Here is a 12,157-nt window from a genome sequence, read left to right as displayed (position 1 = left end):
TAGGGAATGAGGCTTTGCCCCAGGTGAAGGAGTTTAAGTATCTCGGGGTCTTGTTCACGAGTGAGGGGAGGATGGAGCTGGAGATCAGCCGGATAATCGGAGCAGCAGGAGCGGTATTGCAGTCGCTGTACCGCACTGTGGTGACGAAAAGAGAGCTGAGCCAGAAGGCAAAGCTCTCGGTCTACCGAGCAATCTTCGTTCCTACTCTCACCTATGGTCATGAAGTGTGGGTCATGACCGAAAGAATAAGGTTGCGGGTACAAGCGGCCAAAATGAGTTTTCTCAGACATTTAGGCCTGAGGTTCCGATTCTACAAAATGTCTAACAGTTTTTCGAAAAAACGTATGTTGCTATGTCAGTGGTTCTCAAACTTTTTAATGTCAAGGACCCCAAAATGTATATGTATTTGGCCGTGGACCCCTATCTCAAAATATGTTGTTCCAGGGACCCCCCAGAGGTAAAGATTTGAGTCACAAATGTTCGCTTTAAAAATATATATATTCAAATATTTGCACAAATTTTCTCGATTTTTTAAAAATAACAGATCTACAAGCTCATAGCGCGGCACCGAGTGCCGCGCTATGAGCTTGTATATCTGCTATTTTTGAATAGCCTAAGTGTAAAAGAATGCTTCTTTAGCTCAAATCTAAAAATGACACAGATGCGTTCCAGGTCTTAAGGGGTTAAGAGATAGGGTGAGAAGTTCGGTCACCCGAGAGAGACTCGGAGTAGAGTCTGCTCCTTCGCTTGGAAAGGAGCCAGCTTAGGTGGTTCGGGCATTTTAGTACGGATGCCTCCCGAGCGTCTCCCTATAGGGAGGTCCTCGCTGCACGTCCCACTGGGAGGAGACCCCGGGGCAGACCAAGGACCAGATGGGGGGGGATTACATCTCCACTGGCCTGGGAACTCCTCGGGATCCCCCAGGTGGAAGTGGCTAATGCTGCTCAGGAGAGGAAAGTCTGGAGCTCTCTGCTAGAACGGTTTCCCCCGTGACCCGACTCCGGATAAGCGGTTGAAGATGGATGGATGGATGGATATTATAGTAGATTTCTGCATTGCAAAATGTTTGACATTTTCCACCACTGGAAATAAACAGCATCAGTGTTAGTATGGTATTCTCAGCAATAAGAACTCTGAATTCATTTTAAAAACAGTTCAAAAGACACTTTTTAATCCCATCTGTGACTTGCACAGCAAAACACAGCTTCCCAACTTCACACACCAAATAGATTTCTTTTTTTTGTTTTACATAAAAAAAAATTACTCTTGAATGCCCTCAATAACTTGATAGAAATCACTGGACTCAGTGTGTAGATAATATCTCTGTACAACAGGCACACTTTGTGTATAGATATATTTAACAATAAAAACAAAAAAAAAACTGTCCAAACCCCCAAACAGTAGAAAAACCCACTTCAAGTTATTTTTAAAGCACTGAAAGAAAAATAACCTGCATGTCGTCGCTGTTCCGACAGAAAACCTGGTATCTCCATGTTTCATATTGTTATGTTTCTTTTTATAATTGAATGCAGTATTTTATACTTGGTCCTATGACAAAGTCGTGCAAAAGTAGGGGACATAGCCGATCTACAAGCTCACACATCGCTCACACATGTGACACGTTCTTGTAGATTGGCTATTTTAGAACATTTTGATTTTTATCAAATGTTTTGCCCAAAAGAGGGATGCCAGGTTGGACGTGTCTAAGTGTGTCTGCAGGGTTTTTATGAATATTGAAACAATGAAAAGTATTAAAGGGATAGTTCGCCAATTTTTTTTTAATTCATCGCGATTTTTTTGTTTGTCTCATTCCTAAGCCAATAATTTGATGACCGGCGGAAAGATGCTAATGTAGCCGGTAGGAGACACAATGGAGTCTCATTGAGTCTCCTACCGGAGAGACTGCCGGTCATCAAATTATTGGCTTAGGAATGCGACAAAAACAAAAAAAGTAATTTTTTGGTGAACTACTCCTTTAACAAGAGCATGTGACTAAATAATAACTACATTGGATTCTTTGAAGAACAGTTTCTTTTGTTCCCCCCATTTCCTGAAAAGTAACGGTTTTGCTTGGTTTCCACCTGGACAGCGACGATATACAATAAACACAAAGACTAGCAAGATAAAAAACATGGAGTGAAATAACCGTCTTTCATGAACAGCCCACTTATTAAAGGGGCACGAAAAGCCCCAGGCTGATTTTGTTGTTTGTTTCCCAGTTCAGGCAAAACACTACAAACATGGCAGACACAGCTGCACCAAGCAAATGAATAATGAGTGTTGTATTTTCATAGGCGTGTCTAGAGCCAAGGTCTAATGTGCATGATAGACAGTATTGACACACCTACAATCTAACACACCCATTATTCATTAGATAGGCTGCAGCTGTGTTGCTTAAATCACTGTGTACTATTCACCTTATTCCTGGCTATGCCCACTGTGGGCGTAGGGGAGTAGGGGAGCCCCATATCAATGAATTTCCTGTTTACCAGTGTTACCATATCTGCTTATAATAAGCAATTTGGGGCATTTTTTTTTGTGTAGTTGCTTAATTGGGCTTGCTTTCTAATGTTTTTGAACTATTTTTTCATGTCAAGGTCCCCCAGATTAACATGTATTTGTCCGCAGAGTCGCAGACCCCCATCTGAAAATATGTGGTGCCAGGGACCCCCATACAAGATTTGTGTTGTTAAAATGTTTCAAAAATATTCATATTTTCCTTTCCCCAATATTTTTATGAAAATAGCAGATCTACAAGCTCACAACGTGACACATTGTGAGCTTGTAGATCTGCTATTTTCAAACAGCCGATGTAAAGTGGTAAAACTGAGCCTAGTTGCTTCTTTTAGGCTTGTTTTCATAGACCTGGCCGCTTGTTTCTTTTGCTAAATCTGGCAACACACTGATTACCTGCATCACACCTGCAGTAGCCTACTAGGGAGGAAGTGAACAGACATTGAATGAAGCAGCACACAGAAAAAAACTCAACGGCGCCCCTGTAAGAGGCAATGGCGACGCCCTGGAGGAAGCCAGGAATAAGGTGAATAAGGTCTGTGTTATCTAGCCTGCCATGTTTTTACCCTGCTTTAGTTTTTAACCTGAAGTGGAAAACCAGCCAAATCAGCCTGGTGTTTCATGGCACTGTAAGCCCAACGCATGCTCCTTTCCACGTCCACATTGTTCGTTGGAAAGGGAGGTTGATGTAAACTACAGAGTCCAGACTCTCCGAAACCATAGTTTCAGAAATCCTGTCCCGAACCGCGAAGAATGTACAGACGTCGGAATGAGCATTTTAATGGCCTTTTGTCTGCCATACCGTACATAAGGTGCACACAACTCTCTCTCTCTCTCTCAAACACACACACACACGTTTGAATTACTATACTTGTGAGGAACGTCAACATTTTAGGGCGTTGATTTTATGAATACCATTTTTAACCGTTAAGCCTAAAGCCCCCCAAAAAATTGCAGATCTACTGCTAAAACCCTCAAAAAACACTAACCTCTAACACGTCTAACCTGAATATTTTCCTAATTGTAAACCTATCTCTAAAGATTTTTAAATAATAAAACACACTTTGTTTTCTAGTGAGGACGAGGAAAAGTCCCCTCACAACCCCATCACAAGTATAGTAACACACACACACACACACACACACACACACACACACACACACACACACACACACACACACACACACACACACACACACACACACACACACACACACACACACACACACACACACACACAGTGCGTGTCATATAACAGTAGTACTCATTCTCATCAACCATTCATGTTATAGGAGTGGTTCTCAAACTATTACATTTCAAGGACCCCCATGACTCTGAGAGTGTACAAATGGAAGCAAATGGACCCGATTTGTACACTCTCAGACCTGTAAGGGTCAATTTGGAACCTCCTTCGAGGAACCACAAGGGTCCTGGAACAACAATTTGAGAACCACTGAACACACTAAAACCCATAATGTGATAAAAAAGGCCACATATTTTGGGAAGCGCAGAGAGAATAGACCAATCAAGAGTCCTGTCTCTCACAGTCACATCCAATCAGCAGTCGTCTTTGTGCACCACCCCCTCCGCCACGACAGCGACGGCCGCGATCGAGGAGCCGCCAGGCAAAGGAAACGAGGAAGTTCCGAAAAAAGGCCTGAGAATAACACCTGATCCATCCGACAGTCCCACGACAGGCGCCAATGCGGGAAAAAACAACAGACCTACAAGCTCAGAAAGCAGGTGCGACGTGGCGCGTTTTTTTTTTTGCTTGTAAAGTCTGCAGTTTTTTGGCGCATGACATCGCCGTGCGACTAAGTATGAATCGGGCTTAAAAGGAGAACTTCGAACCCCCAAAATTACTTTATTTTCTCTATATATTTTTTTTGTTTTTGTCACATTCGTGAATGAAGGATCTTATATAATATATATAATATATAATATTTGATGAATTGGAAGAAAATACAGGTCCAAGCTAATAATAACAGCAAAACTACGGAAAGAAATATGCATAAACTCAGAACAAACAACTCTCTCAGTGCAACGTTTTGTAGTTTATAAAAGATTTTTGGATAAGAGTTTTAGCCATTAAATCATCCACTAAATTCAATCCGCCATTCACTAAATAGCCCAAAAAGCCCAGCCTGCCACTGATTTTGCGATTTTCTTATTTATCTCCAGTATGATCGATCCCCTGATGGTTGCTAATCACGGAGGGTTTCACTGCTTCCGTGAAAAAAAGAAAAAAAAATGTCATCGGGATTCCCGTTTGTCAGTTTCCCAGCTTGTTATACCCAGTTGAAAATAGCTTCGCCAAAAAAACATGGTAAAACACCGGAGCCGAGATTCAGAATATTTCCCAAATACTTTAAGCAAGAAGTGAATGGAACAGTAAATCTTTGGACCACGTTATCTCCTGGTTCTGTGTGAAAAATAAAAAAATAAAGAAAACTTTTTTTTTCAAGACGTCAAAAGACGTCATTGGCACTGTGGGCACTCGATTTACAGCCATCAAAAGACGTCATTGGCAGTGAACGAGTTAAGCTTGGATTCCTATTTTCTTCCAATTCCTTTAAATTTTTTGGATTCTTCATTTCAGGAATGTGACAAAAACTAAACAAAACAAAACAAAACAAAACTTCAAGTCTTCATGGCGTGAATAATTAAAAGAGGGGGAAAAAGGTCATTTTGGGGGTGAAATACTCCATTAATCCATGACAGCATAGACAGTGTACTATAGAGAAGCATAGCAGTGGCGGCCATTTTGTTGTTCCACAGATAGAAAGCCTATTTATTTTTTTCCCCCATAAGAGATTTTCAGATTTTCAGATTTTCAGCCATCCAGGATTCTGGTGAATCAGGACCATAAAACATTTTATTCTGTGTCAAAAATGTTTACTATTTACTTATATTATATATTATATTTAATAAATACCCTTTTTTTTTGCAGTTTTCAAATATTCTTTGACACAGAATCAAATGTTTTATGGTCATTACTTCATGACTTGGTTCCAGGCTTAAAAAATAATATAAATATTTTCGTAATCTCTATGGAAAAAAAAACAAAATGAACGGGCTTTCTATCTGTAGAACCACAAAGTGTCCGCCACTGCTACGCTCTCATGGGACTCTTTCTTTGGTGTTTCGCCCAGGTAGGAGTGGTTATATGCCTAAATCTAACCCACTGGTTCCCAAACTTTTTTTGGTCGTGACCCAAAAGACTTTTGATGTCTTCCCGGGACCCAAACTAGTGAAAATATTGAAAGTCTTTTGAAATATATATATTTTTAAGAAGAAGTAAAAAAAAAAAAAGGGATATTTTACTTGCGAGTCGCGACCCATAAAAATGGGTCCGCGACCCACAAATGGGTCCCGACCCACCGTTTTGGGAAACACTGCCTTAAAAAAACCTAACCTCAAAACCCCGCCGACCTGGGGCCAAACACCAAAGAAAGTCCCAGGCTCTCTCATAGGTGCGCGAGGACAGCCGGTGTTATGTGGAGGATCTGTCTCCGTTGATGAGAGACACTTTGGCCTCACAGTCCAGCACTGTGTGGAGCTCCGTGCTCCTCGCCGCCGCCTCCTCCTCCTCCTCCTCTTCCTCCTCTCTCAGCACCTCCTCCACCCCCCCGCCTCCTGCTCCACCACCCCTCCCCCGGGCCCCCCTCCCCCGGCCGCCCCGTGGGTGGTGGTTGGAGCCCCCGCCCCCTCCCGCACGGCCGCGGCGGCGGCGCAGACACAGCAGGTCCCTCAGCTCCAGGTGGGCCAGGCTGACCTCCAGGGTGTAGTAGAGAGACCAGAAGAGAGCGAAGCATCCGAACAGCAGCAGGAACTAGAGGACGACACAACCAACTTTACATTACTTTTTCATTTATTTTTCATGACAATGATGACATGCTTGTTTTACAAAACGTTACAAGTCTTTATCATGGTCCTTCAAACGTGTATTAAAAAGGTTTTAACTGAAAAATCCACTCCAGTGAGCCATGGCAGGTTTTTTTTTTCTCTCTGTGTTCTGAGGCCTTTTCAGTTGCAATGAAAGAAAACAACTATTTGCCTCACTGTTGAGGGATTTTGCCTGTCAATCATCGTCTCTGCTTCCCCCCCCCCCCCCAATCAGAAACCTCTCGACAGGGTTGTTAAAGGTTCTATGACATTCATTTTCACTTTTTTGGGGGATTTTATGACCGCAATTACACCCAAAATAACTGAACTTTGAACACTCAGTGGATTTTCTGGGGTCTGTTTTTTTTTTAAAATAATAGGCTGAAACGTATTGACCCCTTGACTTCATGGTCACTTAATCCCGCCCCCTCTCCTCCCCGCCCCTCCCCTCCCCTATCTTTTCCTTTGGGTGGGGGGGGGGGTTGCAAAATCCCTCAACAGCGACACCCGCAGGCAAAGATTACTTTTGACATTGCAGTTGAAAAGGCTTTAGAAATGTGAGAGAGAAACACCTGCAATGGCTCACTGGAGTGGAATTTCCAGTTAAAACTTTTAATACACGTTTGAATGACCATGACAAAGACTTTTAATGTGTTGTAAAACTGAATGTCATGAAACCTTTAAGATCATCGGGAAGAACCAGGAGCCACTCAGCAGCATCCACAAGAATACGGACAGTAAAGAAGGCCTCTCAAATAGTGAGGACAACACACACCCCCTTCACACCCATTACAGACTGATGCCCTCATGACGTCCTTACAGGGCTTCGACAGTAAACAAAAGGGGCTTAGCCAGCTTTGTACCTACCTCCATCAGACTGCTGAACGCCTAGGTCTGGTGGAGGTGGAGCTGGAGCCGGAGCCCCCCCCCATATAATTTATATCACTGCCAGGGGTTTTCTAAAACAGGCTGCAGCCTCTGCCAGCATTTTATTTATTTTTTTACCTTTTCAAGTAGTCACAGAATATTCTTCTCCAGGATGATTGATCCCCTGATGGTTGCTAATCACTGAGGGTTTTCAGGTGTGGTTTCACAAATGTCAACGAGGTCATTGTGACCTCGTTGACATTTGTTGTTTGAAAATAGCATGTTTCACTCAAAAAGACATGGTAAAACACAGGAAAATTTGATTTTTTTTTCTCTGTTTATTTCTTAACGTTGAAGTGAATGGAGGAGCAAATCTTTGGATCGTGTTATCTCCTGGTTCTTTGTGAGAAACGAAAAAAAAAAACTTTAACACACAAAATAAAATATCACTTACCCTACCAGACATTTGTTATTTTCAAAGGCAGACAATTAATGTCAACAAGGTCGCGATGACCTCGTTGACATTTGTGAAACCACACAGTGCAACCCTCAGTGATTAGCACCCATCAGGGGATCGATTATACTGGAGATAAATATTCTGTGACTACTTGAAAAAGGTAAGAAAATTGCTGGCACAGTATGCACATATTTTTTTATTTCATTGGCACTGAATGAGTTAAGTAGTTTTTATAGTGATCTGGGTAGGCCTACTGTATATATGTATTGTGATTTTATGTACTGTATGTGTTTTAACCACAAACCACAAACAAAAAGGAAAATCAAGTTTGAAGTTGAAGAACCCCGCCTACCAGTGACATCATCCCAATCCCAATGGATGTCACTGGTAGGCAGGTTTCTGAACTGTCCCACAGCCCTCCTCTGAGACACAGAGTGAGTACAACAGAGATGGTGTCACATATTATCATGAGCATTAGTGAGGACCAATTATATGAAGATAGGTTGAAAATGGGTGAAGTGCTCCTTTAAGTTCCGGCACTGCACAGTGGCGATGGGCTCTGTATGTGGGTGTGTGTGTGTGTGTGTGTGTGTGTGTGTGTGTGTGTGTGTGTGTGTGTGTGTGTGTGTGTGTGTGTGTGTGTGTGTGTGTGTGTGTGTGTGTGTGTGTGTGTGTGTGTGTGTGTGTGTGTGTGTCTGTGTGCGTGTGTGTATACCTTGAGGGCGTTGGATGTGAATGGGTTAACTATCTCTGGTGGGACGTCCAGTCCGGGGGGGCAGGGCAGAGAGAAACTATTGTCCAAATACTGGCCACTCATAGCCTCTTCCACCAACCTGTCAATCAAACACACAGCCAATCATCACGCAGAACAACTCTGACTCGATAGAACCATGGTCAAGTCCTGCCCATCTTGCTGTTGCTTTGGTTGGACAAAAAACATTAAGAAAAAAACGCTTAAACCCTATATGGTTGACTGGAATCCCTTAGGGCTCTATGCTAGTGTATTTTCTGTTATTGTGGGGAAAGCTTTCAAGCTCACAACGTGCCGTAACGTGAAGCGTTGTGATTAAAATTCAATTAAAAAAAATTTAAAAATGAAAAGATATGACACCTTCCAACAAGCCCAAATATAAAAATATGCTTAAAAGGTGTCCAACAAAACAAGATTTTATGGAAAATGCTTCCGAAGTACATATTGCTTAGTTTGACCACTTCAAATGCTCTAATCTGAAAATAATAACTGGAAATAGCCGATCTACAAGCTCTCAATGCGTCTGTGACGCATTGAGAGCTTGTAGATCGGCTATTTTCGCTGCACAACATGCTTCCATAGAAGACATGCTGGCTGCTATCCAAGACAAAAAAAAGAAATGACACGCCATCTCGTGTTTACAGTACTTCCTGTAGTAGGTGGCCGCCTTTTTAGGACAGTGGTTCTCAACCCGTGGGTCGGGACCCCCAGAGGAGTCCCCACATGATTTCGGGGGGGTCCCCATGATGACAGCGAAATGACAATTTAAGGACTTTTAAGAACTTTTTAATAACAATAATTTCCAGGTATTCATTAATTAATTGATTAATCCGCCACTGCCAGCGGTTTTACCTTATTTTGAGTCTTTTTGACGATCCACAGATCTTTTATTTCAACCCGGATGTAAACAAACGATGTCTCTGTGTTGAGACGAGTCTCTCTGCTTTCCACCGGGACAAAAACATTGTAACCGCGATCGTCCGTTCTGTTGTTATCGGCAGTTGAATATGGCTCGTTTTCACACAAAAAACGCAGTCTGGGGAGAAGAAATCCGAGCTAGATGTGTTTTTTCTAAATCTCATAACATTGGAGTGGACGGGGTGATTTTTTTTTGGATGACGTCATTTCCGGTTCTATCCTTCTTTGACAGTCAAGGCATCCATCCATAGGTTGCTGAAGAGCGCCCTCTAGCGTAATCACTAAAAACGTGATTTTTTTTTTTAATGGATGCAATATGCCGTCCTTGGCAGTGAAGCGTTGGATTTCAAATGACGCAATATTACTGTGTCCTTGGCAGTCAATGTGTTAACTCATTGACTGCCAGAGTTAAAACATTGTCTACCTTCCCCTTGCCAGCGAAAACGGCAATTTTACTGTACCTTTGAAAAATCATGGAATATTCTCCGTGATCTCCGTCCTCACGGAGATTGGCTCATTACACGCACAGGGGTCCGGTAGAATCGAAAAAAAAATATTGGCCGGCCGCAATCCTTCATTCCAGAGCTATGGTCGTTTGAATGTGGCTCTTTTTTTTTAACACTTAGAAAACAACAGAAATCCGAGAAAACTTTACTTTTATAAATCCTTTAACATGAAAGGTGCCAAGCTTTTTTTAAAGTTGTGATCACGTGATTTCTGGGTGTACTCTTCTTCGTAGGTGCTTGGATCATTCACAGGCTGCGGAACAAAAAGTCGTCATAAGTCGACCTTGGCAGTGTGGGCGTTTGGACGACGTCTCGTCGGAAATTGTTCTTGGCAGTGAATGAGTAAAGAAAGAGGCAAAAAAAAATCTTTGCAACGCATTGTGAACTTAGATAGAACTTAGGTGGATCGGCCATTTTCACAATATTTATCTGTGTAACAGAGTCAAACTAAATGTACGCTAATGCCTCAACTCCTATATTACAAGTGCTTGTCAGGGTGGGGGTCCCCAGTTCAAATATGATTATTTTGTCCTGAAAAGGTTGAGAACCACGTTTTAGGAGACCGGAAGTATGTTGGAGTCTATTGTTATTTCCAATGGAAGTGTGAACGTGAACACAGCTTCTGAACCATCCTTTAGGGTTAGTTTAGCCCGACATGGTCACTGAACTAAATATTGGACCCGATCGTCACAAGCCACACAATCCCCCCAAGATTTTCATACTAAAATGGCTTTTTTCAGAGAGACAAATTAGGAGAACATCTACTTTATTATCAACCTTTTTCTGTCCCAACAACACACTCTCTCGCGGGATCTATAGCACCAGTAAACATCGGACATTCGCGAGATCAGACGGAAGCCCACTTAGGAGACCAATTTGTAGGATTTGTGTACCATTTCGCCTCTAGTGGCTCCAAAATTTTGGGATGGCAAATCTTTAATAATTAAAAGGAGTAGTTCACCCCAAAATGATTTATTTTCTATCAATTACAAACCCCATTAAGCCTTGAATTCTCAGATAAAAAATGTTTCCCCGCATTCCTGAGCCAAAGATTTTATGACCGGATGTAGAGACTCAAAGAGACTCTTATAAAACACTTTTTTTGGGGTGAGCTACTCCTTTAAATATCTTGTCTTCTATGGCATTGGTTCTCAAAGTGGGGTCCGGGGACCCCCAGGGGTCCTTGGGGGGTTCCAGGGGGTCCCCAGGAAAAACTTGTTAATATAGCATCACAATAATTTTAACCACTTTAACCTTTTATACTTTGGCTATTCAAAAATAGGAGATCTACAAGCTCATAGCGAGTGCCGCGCTACGAGCTTGTAGATCTGCTATTATTGAAAAATCGTGAAAATTTGGGCAAACCTTTGAATATATATATTTCTAAAGCAAAGACTTGTAACTCAAACCTTCTTCTGCTTCTGGGGGTCCCTGGAACAAAAAAAATTAGATGGGGGTCCGCTGCCAAATACATATCATTGAAAAAGTTTGAGAATCACTGTTCTATGGAATCCAAATGACTGAAATCAGTCGTGGTGACAGAGAACTTGAATCTATGCAGTGGTGGAAAAAGTACTCAAATTCCATACTTAAGTAAAAGTACCAATACTGCAATATAAAAATACTCTGTTACAAGTAAAAGTCCAGAATAAAAAACTTACTTGAGTAAAAGTACAAAAGTATTGGCATCAAAATGTACTTAAAGTACCAAAAGTAAAAGTACTAAATATTTGAAAATAGCCGATCTACAAGCTCACAACGCGTCGCGATGCGACGCGTTGTGAGCTTGTAGATCTGCTATTTTCAAATAGCCTAGGTTTAAAATAGGTTTAAAGTAGTTAATGTGTGTTTCATTATATCATAATTTATATATGAAAAGTAACTAGTAACTAATTTTTTCAAGTAAATGTAGTGGAGTAAAAGTACAATATTTGCCTCTGAGATGTAGTGGAGTAGAAGTAAAAGTATTGGAAATTGGAAATACTCAAGTAAAGTACAAATACCTCAAAATTGTACTTAAGTACAGTAAATGTACTTAGTTACTTTCCACCACTGTCCAAATGACTGAAATCAGTCGTGGCGACAGAGAACTTGAATCTATGTATGAACATGCAGGATGTGAGGGGGGGGGGGTTGACCTCTGACCTCTGCCTGTCCTTGACGTCGGTGTGGGAGAAGGAGGATCCGTACAGGGTGAGTCTCCACTGCTTCAACACGCCCACCGGAGAACACTGAGAGGATGGCTCTTCTACCAGGGAG

At 41.9% G+C, this 12,157-nt stretch overlaps 1 protein-coding gene across 1 annotated transcript in view; it reads right to left on the bottom strand.

Moving 5' to 3' along the window:
- Positions 1–3,908: 3,908 nt before the first annotated feature.
- The window catches only part of pcsk7 (proprotein convertase subtilisin/kexin type 7), a gene marked incomplete at its 3' end in the record, with an annotated part of 64,933 nt that continues 56,684 nt past the window's right edge, over positions 3,909–12,157 (bottom strand). The window contains exons 15-18 of the mRNA XM_080429297.1: positions 12,044–12,146; positions 8,439–8,556; positions 6,131–6,346; positions 3,909–3,944 (exon numbers count right to left, since the gene is read on the bottom strand). Coding sequence (XP_080285423.1) covers positions 3,909–3,944; positions 6,131–6,346; positions 8,439–8,556; positions 12,044–12,146 — 473 coding nt within the window. The remainder of the gene's footprint in view (positions 3,945–6,130; positions 6,347–8,438; positions 8,557–12,043; positions 12,147–12,157) is intronic.

Source organism: Gymnoscopelus braueri, assembly GCF_963280865.1.
Source record: "Gymnoscopelus braueri genome assembly, chromosome: 5".
NCBI lineage: Eukaryota > Metazoa > Chordata > Actinopteri > Myctophiformes > Myctophidae > Gymnoscopelus > Gymnoscopelus braueri.
This window is presented reverse-complemented; position numbering and strand designations above follow the sequence as displayed.